Source organism: Nymphalis io, chromosome 2 (assembly GCF_905147045.1).
Source record: "Nymphalis io chromosome 2, ilAglIoxx1.1, whole genome shotgun sequence".
Lineage (NCBI taxonomy): Eukaryota > Metazoa > Arthropoda > Insecta > Lepidoptera > Nymphalidae > Nymphalis > Nymphalis io.
In genome coordinates this window covers 9,451,234-9,476,186 of record NC_065889.1, presented here as the reverse complement: position 1 = coordinate 9,476,186, position 24,953 = coordinate 9,451,234, and the positions used below count along the sequence as shown (strand labels likewise).

The window sequence follows — 24,953 nt, the reverse complement described above, 5'->3', positions numbered from 1 at the left end:
TATAATGTCAGAAATTTGAGTCAGAAACAGACCAAAGGATTGTTTTTATATAAAGATTTGTTGTTCTTTCATTGATATAAATTTTACTTTTTAGAACTGTACCGAAAATATAATGATTGAAGCATGTATCATATAAATTGTTTTTAGATGAAAGGTAAATCTCACATATTTTGACGAGAGTATCATGTAGAGCGTATGAATATGTAATGTAAACTTTGTGTTAGTATTCTAATTTAAATGGTAAAAATTTAAATGTGCAGATAAATCCCCACATACCGATACAATGGGTATAATGTATGAAAAGCGGCCCCTAAAAAGGCCTCGGTTGGGGCCTCCAGATGTGTACCCACAAGAACCACGACAAAAAGAGGACGAGCTCACGTCTGCCAACGTAAAACATGGATTCACAACAACTCCGCAATCAAATGATGAATTTGGGACAGCGCGTAATTTTAATTACTCTGCCTCAAAAGTGAGAATATAAAATATGTATAAAATAGTATATAAACATATCATCAGTGTAAAACAAACAATTTTATGTTATTAAATTATTAGTAATTTTATTATACGAAATATTTTAGATTGGACAATTCTTTTCTGGAATCTTATCTAAAAAAGAAGAACTAAATACATTACCTGACTGTGGTAGAAAAAGGCAGCAAGTCAATCCTAAAGATAACTTTTGGCCAGCTACTGCCAGAACAAAACCACAGATTGAAGCTTGGTTTAAAGATTTAGCAGGTAATAAAAATAAGTCTTGAAAGATGTAATTATATTAAAAAAACATTTTTAGTATGGGAATTACGCAAAATTATTGACTATTTTATTATATAAATTATGATAATGGTATTTATAATAGTTCCACTTGACTATTAGTCATAAGTACTTTAAGAAACATTAATACTCTGAAAAATATATATATGATAATTCTTATTCTTGCATTCATGAAAGAGATTAAACTATTCTTGTTTATACAGGAAGCAAACCTCTATCTCAGCTCGCTAAGAAAGCACCAAATTTCAACAAAAAAGAAGAAATATTTATTACATTAACGGAATACCAAGTAGCAATGCCAAGAGCTGCTTGGTTTATCAAACTCAGTTCTGCATATACCGTTGCAGTATCTGAGGCAAAGATTAAGAAAAGACAGCTCCCTGACCCAACGACTGGTATTTACTTTATTCAAATATGTATTAAAATGTATTTTAACTCAATACAAAATATAAAATTGAACAAACGATTAAATTAATAAAAAATATTATAAGAGTAAACAGTTTAAATATATATTTAAACTTTTTATGTTATAAAAATTAATGTTATAAAGTTATGTTCTTTAACTGTTGTAATGGTTGACTTTTAGAATGGACGACAACATTGATAAAGTTCCTAAAAGATCAGATACCAAAGCTTGCGGAATATTACCAGAGTGCAGTACCGGGCAATATTTCTGATAAGACTCCACCATCACAATCAGGTATGTATATTATATTTTTTTTCATATCATAATATGATGTTAATTAAAAGGCACGCCTCTTATGCTCTTGAGAAGGTTCAGAACTTACTCCACCACACTGCAATCCAATGTGTGTTAAATGTTTATTAAATTTAATGACAATAGTACTTTATAAGCTATATTGTATTTTTAAATGAATTTTCCTTTCTGTAATTAATTGTAAATTATTAAATTTATTTTATTAATTAGATAAAAATAACCGAGATGGCCTAGTGGTTAGAATGCGTGAATTTTAACCGATGATCGTGGTTTCAAACCCAGGCAAACACCACTGAATATTCATGTGCTTATTTTGTGTTTATAATCATCTTGTACTTGACGGTGAAGGAAAACATCGTGAGGAAACCTGCATGTGTCTAATTTCATTGAAATTATGCCACATGTGTATTCTACCAACCTGCATTGGAGCAGCATGGTGGAATAAGCTCCAAACCTTCTCCTCAAAAAGGAGGAAGCCTTAGCCCAGCAGTGGAACATTAACAGGCTGTTACTGTATCAATTAGAAATGTTTTTCATAGTATTATTTTTTTGCAGGTCAAGGTACTCCTAGTCACAATTCTTCCGGCAACATGCCTGGAGGATCAACACCAAACAGCTCAACAGTACCAAATTCTATGCATTCACCTGGAAATTCTAGTGGTATGAAGAAATTCTTTGATAACATTTTTATTGTATCGTAAATGAAATAATATTTTAAATTTTTACAACATTTCATAGGACTCGGTTCCTCAACACCCAATTCAAATGAAAGCACTGACTGGAGACAAGCACTGCGACAGTGGAACTATTGCTGCCGGCTGGCTCGTTATCTCTTGGATGAGGGTCTACTTGACAGACATGATTTTCTTACATGGATAATTGAATTACTCGATAAAAGAGCACCTGATGATGGACTCTTGCGGTAAGAAATTTAACTAATGAATTATTTTTTTATTTAAAACAATACGAAGAAAGACACATTCAAATTATTTATAAAAATAAAGATCAAAATTACTGAACACAATATTCTTGCTTAAACTTATAATAAGGTAAGTCTTATCTCGTAATTGCAATTTCTTTAACCACAACCTTGCAATTTTTAAAGAAAGAAATGTGTGTGTAGTACATTAAAAAATGTATATGTATTGAAGTCGAGATGGCCCAGTGGTAAGAACGCGTGAATCTTAACCGATGAACGTGGGTTCAAACCCGGGCAAGCACCTCTGAATTTTCATGTGCTTAATTTCTGTTTATAATTCATCTCGTGCTTTTCGGTGAAGGAAAACATCGTGAGGAAACCTGCATGTGTCTAATTTCATCGAAATTCTGCCACATGTGTATTCCACCAACCCGCATTGGAGCAGCGTGGTGGAATAAGCTCCAAACCTTCTCCTCAAATAGGGAGAGGAGGCCTTAGCCCAGCAGTGGGACATTTACAGGCTGTTACTATTACTATTATATGTATTCTACTAATAAATATTTACATATATTTTTTTGTTGTTGCTCCTACAACCTGCTTTTTTTTACAATTGGGTAATGGCCTTAACATTACCTAGATATCATAGACTTTACAATTTTATAGAATAATAAAATAAAAACAGAGTTTTTTAAATATATACCAAATTGTTTTATTTCTAGATTGTTCCTGCCCTTGGCATTGCAGCACATGAGCGAATTTGTATGCTGTGAAGGTTTGTCTCGGCGCCTAGCTACGTCGTGTGCAAAAAAAGCTGCTGCGATATGTTCAGTGCTGTCTGATACAACTCTAAGAGCACTCAATCAGCCTATTGTATTTAACAAGAACCCCGATAAGAATGGAGGTACACATACATTGAAGTTTTACAGTTTAAATTTACAGTCAGCTTATTAAATTTTATAATATTAGGCTAGTTCTAATGAGTTTCGTTCTAAATACTAAATATACATAAATTCAATATGATAATTGTCAAAATTTGAAACATAATAATTATAATAGGATATATAATAGATGTATCTTTGTATAAGGCTTTGTATAATTTTTTTGTAAATATGTGTCAATCATATTTGAAAGCCCTTTGAATTAATAAAATTTAGTATTTTAACTTTACATAATCTTAAATATATATTGAATCTAACATTTGTATAAATGTACTTAATTATATATTTTTAATCCTTGTTTACCAAATACAGACACCAATGGAGCTCCGATGTCCCCTACAAATGAAACCAATGGAGATGTAAAGCCAAATGTCTCACAAATAAAACGGTCTGCAACACCAGCAGATCCTAATCACGGTACTCCTAATCCAAACCACTCCCTTGGAACTCCGAATCCCAATCATTCTCTTGGAACTCCCAATCCCTTAGGGACGCCTAATCCTCAACAACCAATGGACGTTCAAGTGAAGGAAGAGGCAGGGTCCCCACCGAGAGATACAAAAACTACACTAACAACAGTGATAGCATCATCACTGAATCCCGTTCAAGTGGGATTTGGAGAGATACTTAACTGCGCATATCACAGAGATGTAATAATACAGCTTGCTACGATCTTGCAGGTACTAATATATAGTTCATTTTTGTATATATTTCTTTATTATGAAATATAATTTTTACTATATTTTTTTCATTACAATAAACTTGTTTGTCTTATAATGTTGAAATACAAAAGATTTATAACGTTTCAGATAATCTGTATCGAGTGTCCGACGGCGCTAGTGTGGTCGGGCTGCGGCTCGTCGCTGCAGGGCTCCCCGCTCGACCTGCTCCCGCTGCCGCCCTCCGCGCTGCCCATGCCTATGATGGACTCCGCCGTCACCGAGCACCACCGGCGAATGGTACTCGCTTTTTAATCAAACAACTTTTATTTATAAGATTTATCTTCAAAACATCATATTAGAAAATCTCACACAAATAATTGCATGTTCAATATTATCACAGGTTTATGAAGCGGAACAAGAAATTTCAGCACGAAGCAAGAAAGCAGAGAGCAAGTGGTGTACAGACAAATGGCAGACCAGCTCACAAGGTATTTTATTACACGACTAGCTGAGCCCGTTGCCTTATCAGTGGGTTATACGTAGAATAATAAAAAATCCTAAAACATAAAAATATTGACATATGTAAAACAAATTTTGTGATGCTAAAAAAAGTTTTTACTGACTATAGTTTTATAATATATATATATATATATGTAAATTTTAAATTGTTATAACTTTTTATGGCCTCAACCGATTTTGATGGAATTATACACCTTTTAATAATCTTATCATTTACTATTGGTTATTTATTCCTGTCACAAACCGATTGTGACAAAAACACACTTGTAAATAGCCATATTATTGTTTTTAAAAAAGGCAGTTTTCAAATGACATACAGACACTTTAATATTATTTATTAATTTATCTGTATATAGATTTATATTATTATTCTTATATGAGTAGAAATTTTGATCATAAAATTATTACAATTCAAATAGGACTCCAAGTGTTAAAGGATTCAAAAAATCTTATATGATTTCAAACATCATTTAAAGTAATTAAACTGAAAAGGTGTTTTTAAAAATTTTATAGCTCGAGTTCTGGCAGTTCTTGAAGCTTTGGACAGGCACAGCTTCGATCGAGTCGATCCGAATAACAACTTGGACACCTTGTACAAGGAGGTGTTCGCCAACTGCACTCCGACCAATAAAGATGGCAACCCTGATCCTAAAGATCCGGTAATTACTTATTTGGCTTGTCACACTCGGTATAATGAAGCTCGCTAGCTCCCTGTTATTTTTAAACAGTTTGGTTAAAATTCAAACAGTTATTATGTTGGGAGTCTGAATTGGCGTAGACATTTAAGCAAATTATTCTGGTGTTGCAAGCTGCATACAAATACAATAAAAATATTTCATTCTAATTGATTAAGCGCAAATATCCTTGGGCTAAAACTTATTAAACCAAACAAGCATTTATATTCAAGCCATTTATTTCGTGATACTTTGGGTTTTGAAGAGGTCAGCGCAGTTGTCAGGTCGTTCTTTTTTTGTGGTCTGGGTGAAGAAAATTCTTTACAATAACGGTGTCATGTCGCAGGAGTGGGCGTGCTCGTACGCCGTGGTGCGCGTGCTGTGCGAGTGGGCCGTGTGCGGCGCGCGCTGGGGGGAGCACCGCGCCATGGCGGCCGCGGCGCTGCTCGACCGGCGGCAGCACCACCACCACCACCACGACCATCAGGGTACTGACTCGCAACTACCGTATTAAATATGAAAATGGGAAATTGAGTTTTAGAATAACTCTTGAAGATTCGATTAATGCAGACTGGTTGTCAATTTTATAATTGCTTTACATCTTTTATATACATCAAATTTATTGTATAAAATCTTTGTATATATTAAAAAAACTGTTAATTTTCTGTTTCTTTAATTCGAAATGTGATTTATTTCTTTAGGATCCGACGATAAGGAGTCGATAAGTTCTGGCACAGGTCTCTACAACGGACCTCCGATTTTCCAAAATTTGCTGCTACGTTTTTTGGACAATGATGCACCAATTTTGGGTAAATAATATATTGATTTGGATAAATGATATATATATTTTTTAGAATACCTATAAAAAAATATTTTATTACTATCACAGATGAAAGTCCGAACGCACCGCCGGGCAACAGGCAACAATTCGCAAATCTAGTGCATTTATTCGGTGAACTGATACGACGCGATGTGTTCTCCCACGACGCGTACATGTGCACTCTCATATCAAGAGGTATACAAAAAAATACAAACAAACACGATTAAGATAGATTGCGCTCAAGTCCTTTCTAAAACAAGATTCTTCTCTTTTTAAATACTAAACGGCTTAAGAGTTTACATTTAGCACCTACACAGATAATAATTAAAATTAAAGTAATTCGACTAATCAGTACATCTCCGCTTTATTTATTTATTTATTTCATGTCTTTCACCCAAAGGTTGTCTGGAAGAGACCGCCTTTTGTACAAAATAGTTTTCGATTTTTTATGTTTGTCTTTAAAATGGTTTTGTAACTCTTTTTTGTTGTACAATAAAGCATATTCTATTCTAATTTATGAATTTATGAAAATTAGTCGAATTTTCAAACGTGCGGTAATAAAATAATGGTGAATGGTGTTCGACGTGCAGGCGACCTGATATCCCCCACGGAGCCCACGTCGTCCGCGGCGCCGCACACAGTGGCGCCGCCAGCCAGCAGCGCGCCCGCCGCGCACAACATGGACGACGACATCTTCGCCGGCATCGACCTCAAATCCAAAATGGAGGTATGACTAACGACTACGTCTAATTCACATTGGAAACGAATACGTGATATTTCATATTTCCATAAAACGTATATTTATAGTATAATATATGTATTTTTTTTTATAGAATAGGAAGGCGGACGAGCATATGGACCACCTGATGGTAAGTGGTCACCAACGCCCTTAGACATTGGCATTCTAAGAAATGTCAACCATCGCTTTCATAGCCAATGCGCCACTAACCTTGGGAACGAAGATGTTATGTCTCTTGTGCCTGTAATTACACTGGCTCACTCAACCTTCAAACCGGAACACAACAATACCAAGTGCTGCTGTTTTGCGATAGAATATCTGATGAGTGGGTGTTACCTACCCAGACGAGCTTGCACAAAGCCCTACCACAAGTGAATACTATGTGCTTAAGAAATCATTAGTTTAAAATTTTTAGGAGAACGTTCGAATGGATCTCGACGACTCCAAAATAGACGACGATCTTGATAAACTGCTGCAGCACATCAAGGAAGATCAGCAAAATTCGATGGATGCACCAGATAGTCCGAAGGATCCTGGAGAACCATCGCATAGGTGAATAAATCATTTACATATTTAAATGAATTATGTACAAAAAATACAGTAACAGCCTGTTAATGTCCCACTGCTGGGCTAAGGCCTCCTCTCCCTTTTGAGGAGAAGGTTGTGGAGCTTATTCCACCACGCTGCTCCAATGCGGGTTGGTAGAATACACATAAGGCAGAATTTCAATGAAATTAGACACATGCAGGTTTCCTCACGATGTTTTCCTTCACCGTTAAGCACGAGATGAATTATAATCACAAATTAAGCACATGAAAATACAGTGGTGCTTGCCCGGGTTTGAACCCACGATCATCGGATAAGATTCACGCGTTCTAACCACTGGGCCATCTCGGCTTTTTTTTTTATGTACAAAAAATAAGTTAGTCAATATTACTATAATTCGATTAGAAGTATTAATTATATTTAAAAATACTTTGCTATATATATTCTTATAAGATGAAATTATATATTTTATCTATTCGCTGTGTGCGTAACCCTAATTAGATGATTATTTTATGGGACAATGTAATTTCGTTTAACAAAATGCTTTTGCAAATATAGTATTATAACTCGAAAATTATTTTTTTAATACATCGAAATAATACCGACTTCTATGCGGACGAAGTCGCTGTATTTTAATAAAGTTTTTAACCTTGATTCCACAGTGTAAACTCACCAATGATGGGAGCGAGTGGAATGAGTATACCGGGAATGCAATCAATCGGAATGGGTCCAATGTCCGTACCAGGTATTGTATTTTTGTTAATAAACTATTTCCGTTTGTTTGTCGATTACGCTTTCATGGCGAAACCACTGAACCAATTTTGATCAAATTTAGTATAAAGTATGCTTGAACTACAAAGAAAGACTTAGCTTTCTTCTTAAACCTAACACAAAATGTATAAAAAAAGATTTGCCACTCCACCATTAAATAGCTTGGTTGAGATGCTTATGTGCTCGATCGATATGTGCACTTTAAAATCACCTGAATTCGGTGTGTGGTGGTGTGGTGTGGGTTAGATGTGGTGATTTTATACACTACACACGGCTTTTGTTGTATTACAACGATTTTAATATCATTAATTATAAAGTTGATTTAATTAAGTAAGTATGTGATAATAATAAAGATTGTATGCGTTTCCAGGCATGCGCTCGTCGAGCTCGACCGGCGGCGGGGGCGGCGGCGCGGTGTCCCGCCACTACCACTACACCATGCACTTCGCGCTGCCCCCCACCGAGCCCGAGCACACGCCGCACGACGCCAACCAGAGACACATCCTGCTCTACGGCGTCGGCCGCCAGCGGGACGACGCCAAGCATGCCGTCAAGAAGATGACGAAAGGTATTGCCGACGGGCGACTCTTAAACAAAAAATATGAATTGAAATAAAATGGAAAACATTAATATTTGAGGTAATTTTTTTAACGATTTCGTCATTGAATCTTTTGTCGTCAGAGATCTGCAAATTGTTCTCAAAAAAGTTCTCCATCGACGTCGCCGAGGGGGGTAAAATTAAAAAGCACTCCCGCAGCGAATTTAACTTCGAAGCCGTGACTCATAAATTTCAGGTAATAAATTTTGTAATTAATTATATTTAATGTAGAAATGCTGACGGGAAAATGCCAAATGAGAGCGACCTCTCTCACTGGTAAAGAATCAAATTTATACAATTACTTGATTTTCAACCGTTGATTGGACAACCTAGCCTAATACTAACTCCCCCGCAGGCGATGTCGATGTACGAGCAAGGCGCGGTGTCGTGGGCGGTGGGCGGCGCGGTGTGCGAGGCGCTGGCCGCCTACGCCGCGGGCGCCACCACCTACCTGCCGCAGCCCGAGCACGTCGCCTTCGCGCTCGACCTCATGGAGATCGCGCTCAACGTGCACGGCCTCATCGAGACCTGCATACAGGTGACGAGGACGCCTCACCTCATATCGTTCAACAAACGTTAACGTTGGCCGTGCTTGTAACTGGATCCCGTGGCTGTATCAGATCCTCAAGGAGCTGTCGGAGGTAGAGGCGGCGCTGCTGTCCCGCGGCGCCCCTATCAGCGGGCTGGCGGCTCCGCGCGCCTACACCTCTGCGCTGGCGCTCTACACAGTCGGAGCGCTCCGGAGATACCACTCCTGCTTGTTGTGTATGTTCTACATTACTTTTACATTGATTTATTTGAGATTTCAAAGAAACGGAACTTTTTTTAAATTGTTTAATTGACGTCGACGAAAGTATGTTTTTTGTTCATTTACACTTTCACTGCCTAGATATTATACAGAATGTACGCAGTGATGAGTACGCAGTGATGATCATGACTCAGATGCCGAACTATTTGTGTACTGTTTTGCGAACGAAATATAGTAATAAAATTCCGTTATTTATAGTTAGTTTACCAACACTGGTAGCTTGTCGCTGAGCGAGCGTTCGGGTTTTCGCAATTCCGAGTCGCGAGGCATACGGACGAAATGACAGTGAAAGTGCTAGTGCAGTTTATTTATAGAAAATATAAATATACACACAGACAAATGGCATGCGGAAGAAATGTAAACCACTTCAGATACCGTCGCACCGGCAATTATACTGGCTCAATCCCTAGTTAACCGGTACACAGTTATACGAGATATTGATTGATGGGCCTAGACCGGTTTAACATTCTTCCTTAAGTAATTATTGTTTTGATACGTTGATACTCATGTTATATATGTTGAAAAGTTAAATTCAGCTCTCTTGTTGTCCTGTCAGTGTGCGTGGAGCAGACGTCGGCGGTGTTCGAACAGCTGTGCCGCCTGGTGAAGTGCGTGGTGAACCCGGGCGACTGCGGCTCGGCGGAGCGCTGCGTGCTCGCGCAGCTGCACGACTTGTACAAGGCCGCCGCACATCTCTTCCACGCCCCGCACGCCGATACATTCGCCAATGCTTATCCCAAAATCAAGTAAGTCTCTAAGATTATATTAACATTGCCTAACACTTAAGTATTTAATCAAACCTGTATCGATATGTGACAATAATTTTGTTGAATAAAGTCAGATCGCTTTGCATCTTTTTGTTTACATACTATAATATAGTACATATAATATGATGACTTTTTTTTTTCAGGCAAGCACTTTACTCTCCGTTGACCCCGACGCCATCTAACTACCCATACAATCCCCAGTTTTTGAGCGAATTCTTCACTAACCCGAGAAAAGGTTCAGTAAATTTGATATTCATCACATTTCTACAACTGCTATGGGATCAGAGTTTCATAAAATTATTTAAAAACAGCTATCAATTTCATACAATCAGGAAAAATCGAGGTATCGTGGGCACGCCAGGTGGCGGAGTCCCCGGCGAACAGATACAGCTTCGTGTGCTCCGCCATGCTGGCCGTGTGCCGCGAGGTGGACAACGACCGCGTCAACGAGCTGGGCGTGGTGTGCGCCGAGATGACGGCGCTGTGCAGCAGCCTGGCGGCCGAGTGGCTGGGCGCGCTGGTGGCGCTGTGCGGCGCGCAGCACTACCCGCCGCACGCGCAGCACGCCGCGCCCGCGCTCTACCCCGACCTGCTGCACCCGCGCGACCTGCACGACGCCGCCGCGCACGACGCGCTCGCCGTCTTCACCTGCATCCTCGTCGGTGAGCCCGCCGTGTCCACATTCCTTCATATATTTTCGAAACTATTGATCCTTTAAATTTTTTTTATGATTGCATCATTTTATATGTGCAGTCCTTTGATATTTATCTTCTATTAAATATTTCAAAGTTATGAAATTTTTTTCAGATTATACTTTAGATCATATATGTCAAAAGAGAGTAAAACCTAAATATATTATTATTTATATATCAAAAAAGAAGCTTCGGTAGTTTTAGAGGGCAGCTATTGTTAGTTCGCGTGCCATTTTGGTAATACTACAAGGTAAGTTTAAATATAAGTCTTTTAATGCCGTCGGTTTATGTAGCGCGTCATTGCTTTTCGCTGGAGGACTTCGTGCGCCACGCGGCGCTGCCGTCGCTGGTGAAGGCGTGCGGCGGGGGCGGCCCGCTGCCCCCCAACGCGCCCTCTCCCGACGCCGGCGCCAGGCTCACTTGCCATCTGCTTCTCCGACTCTTCAAGACCGTGGATACGCCGCAGCCGGGTACTTGAGATGTTTCGTAATTAGCCAACACGATATCGTTTTTCTCAAAAAAATCGCGCCGAGTCTCTTTCGCCTGTTCTTCTTAGGTTTGGCGTTATTTCATCCCAAATCGGTGGTAGATTTTTAACAATCAATAAGCAAGTAAATAGTGAAGTTAATACTTCAAGTCAAAATCTTTATTTAATTACTTAGACCCACATCTCTTGCTATTCCTCTAACCGTCTATCTCCGGTTTTGATATCGGACCTTAGCCTTGAATACATTGAATTAATTATTTCTGCCAGTTAACTCTATACGAAAGTTATCGTTATCCAATCGTATATTTCCCTGCAGGGCTGTACAGCGTGTCGACGTCACCGGGGCCGGTCGGCGCGGGCGCAGGCGTGCGACTGTCGTGCGACCGACACCTGCTGGCCGCCGCGCACAAGAACATCGGCGTGGGGCCCGTGCTCGCCACGCTCAAAGCCATCCTCAGTGAGTTACTACACCGGACAACTACATCCGTCTGATCTCATTGCCGTCGCGGTCGCTTCCACACGAGCTAAGTTTACAGTGTAATTACAGGCACAAGGGACATAAAATCTTAGTTCCCAAGGTTGGTGGCGCATTGGCTATGTAAGCGATGGTTAACATTTCTTAGAATGCCAATGTCTAAGGGCGTTGGTGATCACTTACCATCAGGTGGCCCATATGCTCGTCCGCCTTCCTATTGTCTAAAAAAAAAAAAGTTTGTGCAGGGATGTTATAGTGCCGGTCTAAGTTTAACAATAATATACACTCCGGAATAATGTCTCCCACTCTCATAGTTTGATGCGAACCGATACATCCAGACAGAGATCAGTCGCAGGAGCAACGGTCATACGTGCTGAGTCACGGAAATGTAACACTAATACTAGTGTTAGAGCTTTGTGCAAGCTCGTCTGGGTAGGTACCACCCACTCATCAGATATTCTACCGCAAAACAGCAGTACTTGGTATTGTTATGTTCCGGTTTGAAGGGTGAGTGAGCCAGTGTAATTACAGGCACAAGGAACATACCATCTCAGTTTTTTTTTATATGCGCCAATCCAATCGATCGTACTATGATACTCGGGCTAAAACTTTTTTTATAATATCGCCAATAGTGGTAGGAGATTCTACGGCTCGGGACGGCGGTAAGCCCAGCGGAAAGAAGTCTAGCGAACTCTCTCACATACTGGGGACCAGTGACACCGTGCCTACAGACGCGCAACTAGATCTCTTGTCGTAAGTATTAAACACCTTCAGAACCGATCGTCTAAAATTTTTTATTTATTGTCTACATAGACAACGTGCAATTTTAAACCGCCTAATGCCACAGATCATGTTATTATTTACATCTTTAAACTATCATACTATTGTTTATGACGTATAAAAAAATGTTTTTTAATTTATCTATATAATATGCAAATGTTTTTTATTCTTAGGATGGTAGATACAGAGATGAGTGGGGGCCATAGAACTCCTAGGTTTGTTTTTATTTTATGAGTTATGAGCACATTCACGTACCTTCATGGCTTCACAATTCCGTGTGGTTGTCACCTCATCACCTCGCCCGGTCCTCTCACCTAACTATAAAACTAATTTAAACATTTTTAATATTGTATCAATATTTATTTTGCGTATTATTGTTCAACTTAAAAAAGTTTTTAAATAAAATCGATTTTTCTAACATTGTACCTATCATTGGTAACAGGCCTTTCAATAAATTCAGAATAAAATGACAACGACCTCTATATTGTACACAATGTCAACTATTTTGACAATATTCATTAAATATATACCTATTTCGTCCTCATGTATGGGGTTAAAAAGGATAGCAAATGTCATCGCGTCATAGTATTCATTCCACTTCCTAACTCCAGCTCTATATTTATTTGGAAGGGAAAATAGGAATATTAGTAATTTCTTGAACTTTTTTTTTAATAAAAAAAAAATTGTACAACATAATATATACGAATCGCATTGGTCGTATTCACGAAGACTGGAGCTTAGTATAAACTTATATGTATATTTTTTTCTTCACATACATTTCAAACGAAACTGATAATAAAATAATACGTGAAATAAAAATATAAAATATTTCTACCTCTCTCTCCCTCTCTTACGGTTACCAGATTACTATTACCGGTTCATAGAATTAAAATATCCTAAAAAAATATATTGTCAATAATTATCTGTTGCTTTGCTTCTCTTGTGTTGCTGCTGTCATTGTCATAATACTATGTTAAGTTAATTGGGATAGATAATTAAAACGAAACGTTTAACATATTTTTCATACCGATGTTAATTTTACTCAAATAATTTGTTCTTTATTACAAGCTTTTATTTTACAAGTCTGTATGTCAAACTTTATCAATTCACCTTAAAACATTTCCATTCAACTGATTGAACTAAAATTGTGTATCAAAATCGAAATTCTCTTACGATTTTGGTATTATGCTCTTTAAGTATAATAAATATTGTAATTTATATACAAAATTTCGTCAAGTAAAAGCTTGTTTTAAAAAAGGTTTTTAAACTTTAAATTATGTTCATATAAAATGTATGTAAATAACTCTCAGCTTTACATATAAACGTTACTTAGCGATTGATTAGTGAAACACTGATTCCTCGCTTTCTGTCATTATTGATTTGACATTCGAAAGAAGATGACAAGGCATTATTAAACTAATCAACGTTTATAACTGAGGCCGTATATGATTAATGTGTATTGTTTATATAGGTACTAGATACCGAAAAAGAACGATAAGTGTGTACAAAAGAATGACAACTGTTTACATTCATTCATTCAACATCAATGTTCAAAATCATTTCGTTATGAAAAAAACAAGGCATATTAATTTATATACAACAAATAAAAAGGCGTGATGTTAGTATTCGTTGATATTCATACAGGACATGTACACTTTATTGTGAATTAATTTTTTTTTTTTTTTATAGAATAGGAAGGCGGACGAGCATATGGGCCACCTGATGGTAAGTGGTCACCAACGCTCTTAGACATTGGCATTGTAAGAAATGTCAACCATCGCTTACATATCCAATGCGCCACCAACCTTGGGAACTAAGATTTTATGTCCCTTGTGCCTGTAATTACACTGGCTCACTCACCCTTCAAACCGGAACACAACAATATCAAGTATTGCTGTTTTGCGGTAGAATATCTGATGAGTGGGTGGTACCTACCCAGACGAGCTTGCACAAAGCCCTACCACCAGTAATAATGTGATGTAATTTATAAAAAGAGTTATTTTAAACAATTAGACTCGCCTTCTGTGTTTTTTATCTGTGCAACCAATCCCAAATTACCGAGCCGGTGGAATTTTGTAACAGAGCTTGTAAGAGACTAACTTTAATAAGTTATATTATGTATATGTCTTGTATTTAGTTTAGTTATTTATATATATTTTTTTTATATAATTTTGACTTAATTAATCACGTCCATACACTTGTCGTTTTTTATTCGTAAATAACAAAGTTTAAATGACTTATTTAATCTTATCAATAAACGTGTTATTGTATAACACCATTGTATACCCTAAAACATTATATACGTGTTTCTATATAATTGGGGATTTAAGTGTGATTTTATCTTCTATTTTACTCCATTTTTGCACTTTTTCTTCTTTCTATTATGTATTCCTTCATCCTATTATGTATCTAAATGTTAATTTAACGCGTTTATTAATAAGAGGGATCTATTTTTTATCGTTTCGTTCTCATTACCTCACTTTAACGGTATCTAATATTTTTGAAATAATTGAATTGTTTTAAAATAAATCGTTTTTATTTACAGAGGGAGCGGCGGTGTAGGATCTACTCTCCTAGACTCCTCGCAGTCTTTGTCGTCGTTAGCGAGGCGTGTCCTTGCCGAAATCTGCTCCGAAGAATGGGTCTTACAGAAATGTTTACAAAATCCCGACGAACTTTATCAACCAGACATGCTTCTGGACTCGATGCTTACACCGAGGCAGGCACAAAGGTCAGCGTTACAATGGGCCGTAATATCGTGTTATTGTTTATAGATATCGTAAAAATATATATACAATTTCATCATTCTTGTCAAACATTAATGATTTATCAATGCTTTTAACGAACTTTTCTTGGGATGGCAGATGGTCAAATGAGTCGTCTGATGGTGAGTAGTCGCCACCGCTTAACTATTCCAGTTGTCAGCAACCATGAAAACTAAGATGATACATACCTTCCTACTATTTTCTTTAATCAGTAAAGTGCAAACTTCTTCGACGTCTCTTCGTGTCACCTTTTGCATACTAGTGTGTGTTACTAACAGTTGGCTCCTTAGTAAGTATTTTAACTTTAAATGATAACAATTATCGTTGTTCCTTTCAGATTACTTCATATGATATGCTATCCTGATTCAGCGAGTCACACGCACCCTGACCTCGACCAAAAGACGATGATAACTCGTTTGCTTGAGGTAATTAAAATTTTATTACCTGATGCTAAAATAAGAAATTGAAATGCAATATCAAAAAAATTATTGCACGCAAGCATAAATCCTGTGACTAAAAAACAATGGGCATTAGCCTCAGTAGAATTAAAGTCATTTAACGTAATCGCGATGGGTAATATATGGTTTTATTACTATTTTATATACATGTTTGTAAACTCACTCACGACGCCTGCGTAGAACCTGGAGCAGTGGTCGCTTCGCATGTCGTGGCTGGACCTGCAGCTGATGTTCAAGCAGTTCCCGAACGGCTCGTCGGAGCTGAGCGCGTGGCTGGACGTGGTGTCGCGCGCCGTCATCAACGTGTTCCAGCAGCCCGCGCCGCCGCCCCCCGACAAGGACAGGTCTCTCGACTGCCGCTCACCCGGACCGCACTGGTTACACATGAGTCGCCGTATACATCACGCTATTGTACCTCCAGGATGGGCACGGAGCGGGGCGTGGTGAGCACCAGCAAGTGGTCGGAGTCGGTGTGGCTCGTGGCGCCGCTGGTGGCCAAGCTCCCGCCCGCCGTGCAGGGACGAGTACTCAAACAAGCGGGTCAGGTAAGGGACCTACCTATATAATATTATGACAGATGATGACTGCACATAAGCAGGTGGCTGAGTGGAATAGAGCCAGCCATTTCATTTCAAGCCGTGTGTCCTAGAAGTCAAGAGAATTTCTGCTAGGAGCATCCATCAATCGACAACGTAGTGACGTCAATATAGTGACGTCATAAGCTGGTTAGGTGTGGCAAGCAAAACAAAATCTTTTAAAAATATTTATTATTTTACATAACCATAATTGTGAATAAACTTTATCTATAAGGTCCATCATAATATCTGCGTTATCTCAATTTTATATTTCTATGCCCTTTTTTTGTCGCCGGAAAAACGCTTTACGCGTTTCCCCCACGGGAACAGTGGGGGGGTATGTGGGCTCGCTGGTGTCCAAGGCGCCGAGTGCGCCCCGAACATCGGAATACCCACCAAAAAACTAGCGATACCCTTTCCGTATTCACGAGGAGCGCCACGCGATCGCTTTCGCATGCTATCGTGAATGCAGTTTACACCCTGGCTGACACTCAATAAACGGGATAAAAGCAAACCAATAATGATGAATATTGCATACATTCTTGTAGGCATACAGGCTTTGATTGCTTATTGAAACAATCATATTTTTGTTTTTACTTATTTGAAACATTTGTTATTGTGATTTAGAGATCAGTGGATATATAATTGTCTACTGTATGACAAGATGTAAAGACATGCTTTTAGATGTTGTTTATGACCATAATGCAAAAAGTTTATTATTTTTTAGATATTAGAGAGCGGGTGGGGTGCGGGTTGCAGCGGAGGCTGCTCCAGCGGCGGTGGCGGTGGAGGTGGCTCTCACCGCGACTGCAAGAGCCACCAGAGCCCTAGCTATAAAGGGTATATTTTTTTTTTTGCATATTTCTGACTCGCATACCTATTTAATACTTCTATATTATTATTAATTGTATTTTTTGGGAAAAACAGTTCATCGGGTGCTGGAGGTGGAGGGAAACGAGGTGTCGGCGGTGGAGGGAGCTGCTCATGTGGCGCCTCCGCAGTGCGACTCGCCAATGAACCGCTGTTGTCGCTAGTGTTAACATGTTTGCGGAACCAAGATGACCAAAAGGTATCAACGTTAACCATTTAAAATAATAATTAGGAGCCGTGATAATTGTCTCAGCGGCTAGAAGTCCTATGTCTTAATCGATGATTTCGAGCTCAAAATCGGACAAGCACCATCGAGCATGAGAAGGATAACATCGTGAGGAAAACTCCAATGCGGGATGGTGCGTGCGCCCACCATCGTGGGGGAGGAGGTATGACCTCCTCCCCCACGATGGTGGGTCCCCAGCAGGGGACATTTACAGGTTGTCACAACAATTAAGTCACATATGCCGTAGAACCTATGGTCGGGGAAGCAGATTGGTTCTTTTGTGGTCAGTGGCCGCGTTTAGGTCGTATTCATGTCAAAACTATTTATTTTATTTAACCTTTAGAAAAAAATGACGTATTGACAAATAGTAATTACATCTATTAATACGTAAAGTAAATATGAAATGCAACGAAGACACACATCGTACGCGCTAAAGGCTCGGCCCCGCAGGAGAGCCTGCTGAGCTCGATCCACGCGCAGCTGTCGCACTACCTGACGCACGCGCGCGACCACGAGCGCGCGGCGTGCGGCGACGCGTGGCACGACGAGGCGGCGCCCGACGCGCTGCGCCTGCGCTTCTCGCTGGCCGGCGGCATGTTCGACGCCATCCGCCGCTCCTACCAGCTCACCGCCGACTGGGCGCTGCTGCTCACGCAGCTCGTCGCGCACCAGCTCATCGACGCCTACAACAACAGGTACGCGCACACACACCACTCCAGCTAAAACGTTTCGTGACAGATCATGCTGTCAGCTTAGCTCTCTTCGAATACAGATATTTATTTATTGGGAAACATACAACCAGGCCGACAAAGTTTTCACTTTAACATCAAAACGTGAAGTGAACTTGAGAATAATAGTCATTTAAAAAAAAAATAAGAATATTAATGTGAAATAAACTTTTTTTACATATATATTTAGGTGTTCGATACATAACATATATGAAATGCGGTAAGAATTCCCTTTTTTTTCGCCATGTGTTGTGTATGTTTCATAGTAAAGTTGTACTAACTTGCCTTGTTGTTTCACGTCTTACACAAAACTCATTTTAAAATATGTAATTTCTAATCAAGTAAACTATACGACCTTGTGGTGACCTCCGCCGCCCGCCCGCCACCGACTCACGTAACGTCAAGTGCGTTTCTCGGACTCGTTCACATCGGCAGTTCGGTCGTACGTTCGCGAATCGTTTTGAATCGGTATAATTGTTGAATCGCGCTTTGACTGTTGGGTTCTTTGTTTTATCTTAATTGTAATCGACGCGTCAAGTTTAAAATTTATTGACGAGGAAATATCGGGATTTAATATATATAACAAATTGATTAAACTTTATTGCTTTATCTAAAATATTAAAGGCCTACAATCAACATCGTCACATATAACAACTGTCTATTTAGCTTGGATAACTATACTATAGATATTCTAGTCGACTCAAATATTTATCGAAATCATCCGAGTCACATCACTAACCTGGTGGATTGCTTCCATTTACTGTGTCTGATCATCTATAAACTACGCAGCACGTCGAATCATTTGAAACGCTTCGGGCTGTATTCAAAGTCATTGATAATACAAAAATGCATCTTAAAGCGCATATTAATACCGACCATTGGTACCATCTTGTCGCTTCTGACGTCATACGCGACTTGCTGCGTAGCGAGTCTCGATACTTGTGTCTCTACAATAAATTTATTGTAGTCTGTGTCACAGCAACTTGTTCACAACCTTGATCGACATGCTCGCAACTCTGATACATTCGACGCTAGCCGAGGGCAGCGACGACAACAACCGGAAACACTATCAGAATCTCATGAAGAAATTGAAGAAGGAGATCGGCGACCGCCACGGACCGAGCGTCCAGGCGGTCAGGCAGCTCCTGCCTTTGTCAAAGAACACAATAATAGAGGTAGCTAACCAGTATTTAAGTTAATAAGTACTTTTGAATCGTCAACCGATTTCATACGCAAGCGTAAGCTTTCTCAACTCTAAACTTAAATAACGTGTGCAGGTCATCGCTTGCGAACCTCTCGGCTGCCTCGTCGATCAGAAAGGGAACAAGATAACAGGGTTTGACAGCGACAAGAAGCAGGTACATACATTTATACGATTAACATAAAAGTCCAGAAGACATTTATACTGAATCTTTCGCATGGCGAAGATAAACGATTAAAGAAAACTAAATATCTTATCTTTCTATAATATTTTTGACTTGTAAGATTATTGCCGCATTAATTTCTAGGGTCTTCGACTAACGGACAAACAACGTGTTTCGAGCTGGGAGCTGGTTGAAGGAGGCCGAAACCCTGCTCCGCTCTCTTGGGCGTGGTTTGCGGCCACTAAAATCGAAAGGAAACCATTAACATATGAAAATGCTCACAGGTAAACCAAAAGTATGAAGTCATCCTGGTCGAATTATGGCCACGGCGGTTACAACTATCTACAGGAATAGTTATTTGCAAAACAAATATATATATTTTTTTATAGAATAGGACGGCGGACGAGCATATGGGCCACGTGATGGTAAGTGGTCACTAAACGCCCTTAGACATTGGCGTTGTAAGAAATGTCAACCATCGCTTACATAGCCAATGCGCCACCAACCTTGGGAACTAAGAATTTATGTCCCTTATTCCTGTAATTACACCGGCTCACACACTTGAACCCGGAACACAACAATATCAAGTACTGCTGTTTTGCGGTAGAATGTCTGATGAGTGGGTGGTACCTACCCAGATGAGCTTGCACAAAGCCCTACCACCAGTAATCTATCTATTATTTGATGTATATAGTGCAAGCGTGTGTATGCAAACACTGATGCACTTTCTATTTCCGTATCTAGTAATCGAGTATGCACAAACGGTAAAGATCTGCATCCGGAAGTAGTTGACGTATCTAAGACACGTACGAAATGATTTGCTTCCTCGTTTCTGATACGCACCGCTAAGATCTGCAATACCCACCCGACCTCCGTTTTCCCCACCACCTACATTATGGTACCTTCAAGTCAAGAGTGAATAGGCAACTCCTAGGGAAGCACGCTCCACCTTAGACTGTATCTTCACTTTCCATCAGATGTGATAACAGTCAAGCGCTAGCCTGTATATTTAAAAAAAAAAGACAAACTCCATTTCCTAACCCCCCACTCTTCTAATCCAATGCATGTGATATACAACTTTATAGACAATGACGGAATTTTTTTGGCTACGGCGGTGAATCTCAAGGACAAATCAATTACAAAGTAGATATTATAATGCAGGCGTATATATATATATACTAAGAATCTATCAATAACTCCTATATATATATATATATATATATATATATATATATATATATATATATATATATATATATATACTAAGAATCTATCAATAACTCCTAAATGTTCTTCGGTGTACCCACTAAACCAATGAGACAGTTCGTAACAAACACTGACCACCAAATTAATAGTATAAGGTCAAGCGAATGATCATGAAATAGCGTAACGCTAAAACTCTAATAGTATGCGCATTAACTACCAGCTTCTCAGTGTCTAAGGACACCTCACCTTTAAGTTCTTATGTGTTTAAAAAATTGCAAAAAAGATAAAATTACTATATTATACGTAATGTGGAACAGTTACTTCGAAAGACAGATGTCAAAACGTGAATAGCCAAACGTTCAGAGTTTAGTGAATCGCGATATATACTTTTCTATTTAACTATGCTTTTTTTCATTAGGTTACTGAAATATCACACACACAGTCTCGTGAAACCGTTAAGTTACTACTTGGAACCTTTGCCCTTACCACCGGAAGACCTAGACACGAACGACAACAAACAGGTAAGAAAAAAAAAGTGAAGTATTCTTAATTATTTTACTATGTTATATATCATACTCAAGTGATTTATATCACAGGACAATGGAAGCTTGGATTCGAGTCCCACTGGTTCCGGGAAAGGCCGGAAGATGTCGTGCAAGATGAATAACAAAATCAGTAAAAAGCCTAAACCAACAACTCCGGTAAATTTTATTATTCTCTTCTTAATATAACAAATACTTTATATAATTCGAACGATGGAAATTAACCCAAATTTATTTTGATTTAGTTCATATAAGTAATCATATAAGCTATGTAAGATAACCAAAAATTATAAAACGGATAATCAGAAATTAAATCAAATTAAATTTCTAAGAGGTTTTTTTGTACCTAAGATACATAGTCAGCTTTTTATTTAATATTTACAAATTCAAATTAATTATCGTCATATAACTTGTATATATATAAATATATTTAAGACAAACGGTGCGACCACGCCGGGTGGATCGGCGGCCAGTGGTGCAGCAGCCGCACAGCAGCCGCAATTCATGCAGCAACAGCAATGGTTCCCGCCACCCGGACAGGGCTATTATAATCCACCAGGTTAGTAAATCGTAATACGTATATCATATAGAAAAATCAAACATATGATAACATGGAATATATGCCAAATAGAAATTTATTGTGATTTTGTTACACAGCAGGCGTAAGTCCACGTGGAGTGGCGCCCCCCTCCAACACTCAATCGAAGCAAGCACTCAGCAACATGCTACGGCAGCGATTGCCGTTCACGCAGATGTCGCAGATGCAGGTAAACTTTACGTTGTGCAAATACAGGCATATACGAATTCTAGCGTGCATCCATTTCAACGTGCGCATTAAGCGAGTTGTAGAAATGTCATGTTAAACAACAAATAAAATATCTTACTGTTCCTTCACGTTGTCATCCAGAGTGGTGGTTACCCTGGAGCGCCACATCCACGCGGTCCATACCCACGACAAGGTATACGGCAAATGCAACCAAACCAGATGGGACAGATGCAGTCCAAGTAAGATAATTCACTTGGAAATAATAAAGTTTATGATTATTATTGTGTTTGTATAGTAAAAATAAATTAATTTACCTTTTAGTCAAATGAATCCCATGAGCGCGATGGGAGGTATGGGACCAATGGGCCAAATGGGTGGTGTTCAAATGGGACCTGGACAAATGAGCGCTCAAATGGGCGCTGGTCAAATGAGTGCCAATCAAATGAGTAGTGCACAAATGGGTGGTGCACAAATGGGTGGTGGACAAATGGGTAGTGGACAGATGGGTGGCATGAGTGGCCAGATGTTCGGCGGACAGTACGGCGGTATGCAACAGAACTACGGATACGGACAGCAGATGATGCAAGGTGGCCAGCAACAGATGATGAGTCAGGTATCAAAACTTTGCTCTATCTGTAAACATAAATATTTTCATATAACTATGAAAATTAAAGACACGTATATATAACATAGTATTAATTTTCAGGGAATGGGTCAAAGTAGCCAAATGGGGCAAATGGGTCAGCCGGTTAATCCAATGGGGCAGGGCGTTAATTCTATAGGTCAGAATGTTGGCCAAATGAGTCAAGGTGTAGGACAATCTGGCCAGATGCCGCAAGGAATGGGACAGATGGGTCAAGGTATGGGCCAGATGGGGCAGGCCATGGGTCAAATGAGCCAGATGGGACAGGGAGGTGGTATCGGAGGTATGAGTAATCAGAGTGCACCAATGGGACCACAAGGAGGTAATGCTATGGGTGGATTCCCTGGACAACAAACATTCCAACAGGTAAAATATTTTTACATTTTACATACCAAAATATTTTTATAACACTCAAAACATTTTATTGATTAAATATTTGTCGCTAGAATATGATGAGTGGGCGTGCAAGTCAAGAGGCATATTTAGCGCAACAAAGGCAAAATGCAAGACCACAATATATGCAGGTTAGCAATGATACCTTAATTCAAAGACATTTCTTCTAAAAATAGTTTTTATTTAATATAAGAACATAACAATAGTTGACCTGTTGGCTAATTCTATTGGCCTTACAATGCAATATTATACAATAATAATTATTTTAATAAGTAGATAGATCACCTTTATTTGCAACAAGTTAATGTAATTAGCTCAATGTTTTAATTAACATTATTATTACAATTAAAGGAGTAACAATTATCTGTAAAGTGATAAATTACATTAAAAAAATTACGATATTAATCGATTGATATCATACAGCAGGCACCAAATGTGACAATGGGTGGTATGGGTGGTCCCGCGCCACCGTACCCGCGAGCGCTTCAACCAGCGCAAGCTGGCCAGTACCCGCAGATGGCGCAGCAGCAGCGTATGCGGCAGCAGATGCTTGCCATGCAGCAGCAAACCCCACTCGTGCAACATCTCCAGCGCCAGCAGTACCAGCAACCTTATTAACACACATAACTAAACCGACCACAACAGACAAAGAATATCACAACAAACTTAAAATCCTGTTCGACTAAAAACATAACCAATACCTAGTAATAACTCTGAAAAATAATTGAACATTGGAAGAATTTACATGATAAAAGTTTACTTGAACTGCGGCTTCGTCATTCCGAGTCAATGTTCGTTTTTATTATAATGTTTTTAATAATAAAACAAACAACACAAATCTACAGTTTATTAGCAACAACTTGTGTAATTAGATAAAGCTTTTACCACAGTTAAATGTTATTCTAGTTACCTGTAAAGGTAAGAAAGTTATAACAAGTACAGTATGCAGATCGTTGTAATATAATAAAAATAAAATAACTTTCATATCACTTAAACAGGTCAGTTAATTCAATTAATTGGACTTGTTATAATAATGACATGTTCATTTTGAAATTTATTTTTCTTTATACTGTCTATACTATACTTCTACTATCGTTTAAGTTAATATTGACTTTTTCTGTTGATTCAACAAATCAAAAAATACTGTATTAAGTTTTGTTTAGATATTTTTTCGGTTTTAAATGTCCAAATTTGAGTTCGCCTTTTGTACAGGTTTTAATGAATGAAATATTGTATTTAAATTATATATAAACATATAATAAGAATGAGGGCCTGTGTTGGGTAAAAATGACATTTCGTCAAAGATTTATTTTATTTTTGTAATAATTAAATAAGTAGATATGTTATTCTAAGTGAAATAGTGATATATTTAGTAATATTAACAATTTTATAATTATTTTTATTTATATACAGTAGATGAATTTTGTAACTCAATGTAAATATTGTGTAAGAAATAAAAAATAATGTAGATTAACTTATTTTATTGACAACTGTAAAAGTTCCCTTCCTTTATTTCCGCATCAAAAATATCAGTCGACTTAGAAAAATATTTTTTACAAGAAATAAAGCAGACAAATTGTAACAGTACAGCCTATACTACTATTTTTTGTTCCAAAACTGGAACAAAAAATACAACACAAACAACAGAACAGGAACAGGTAAACACCTGAATTATATATTTTAATTGAGTAATAAATTGGACTTATTTTTTAGGTAGGATATGTGAAGTA

The 24,953-nt window shown here is 38.4% G+C and overlaps 1 protein-coding gene across 6 annotated transcripts; it reads left to right on the top strand.

The window, feature by feature from the left end:
• The first annotated feature begins 8 nt into the window (after window positions 1-8).
• Window positions 9-24,697, top strand: LOC126775860 (mediator of RNA polymerase II transcription subunit 12-like). 6 transcript variants are annotated; one of them, XM_050498045.1, is made up of 48 exons: window positions 9-154; window positions 261-472; window positions 582-741; window positions 978-1,169; window positions 1,361-1,474; window positions 2,048-2,152; window positions 2,231-2,414; window positions 3,131-3,312; window positions 3,662-4,029; window positions 4,159-4,308; window positions 4,412-4,499; window positions 5,044-5,189; window positions 5,551-5,692; window positions 5,906-6,013; window positions 6,094-6,219; window positions 6,615-6,751; window positions 7,179-7,315; window positions 7,972-8,054; window positions 8,451-8,648; window positions 8,762-8,874; window positions 9,034-9,216; window positions 9,299-9,443; window positions 10,043-10,232; window positions 10,397-10,488; window positions 10,586-10,915; window positions 11,239-11,415; window positions 11,749-11,889; window positions 12,540-12,660; window positions 12,861-12,902; window positions 15,233-15,418; window positions 15,790-15,877; window positions 16,091-16,254; window positions 16,332-16,455; window positions 17,213-17,325; window positions 17,413-17,554; window positions 18,032-18,276; window positions 19,289-19,484; window positions 19,587-19,667; window positions 19,818-19,957; window positions 21,298-21,400; window positions 21,476-21,580; window positions 21,857-21,980; window positions 22,079-22,188; window positions 22,329-22,426; window positions 22,509-22,800; window positions 22,894-23,196; window positions 23,277-23,354; window positions 23,647-24,697. In XM_050498045.1, exons 1-48 carry the CDS (start codon window positions 148-150, stop codon window positions 23,839-23,841), a joined length of 7,260 nt encoding a protein of 2,419 aa, XP_050354002.1. In that variant the 5' UTR covers window positions 9-147; the 3' UTR covers window positions 23,842-24,697. The 6 variants fall into 6 exon arrangements, with proteins under 6 accessions (XP_050354002.1, XP_050353993.1, XP_050353985.1 ...); XM_050498036.1 differs by having other exon boundaries at window positions 19,277-19,484; XM_050498028.1 differs by having other exon boundaries at window positions 10,565-10,915.
• The last annotated feature ends 256 nt before the right edge of the window (window positions 24,698-24,953 follow it).

Excerpts from the sequence above, each read along its gene's own strand:
- LOC126775860 (XM_050498006.1), top strand. Across the intron at positions 5,693-5,905 it reads CCACCACCACGACCATCAGG|GATCCGACGATAAGGAGTCG; the intron begins GTACTGACTCGC and ends TTATTTCTTTAG. Across the intron at positions 8,055-8,450 it reads GGGTCCAATGTCCGTACCAG|GCATGCGCTCGTCGAGCTCG; the intron begins GTATTGTATTTT and ends ATGCGTTTCCAG.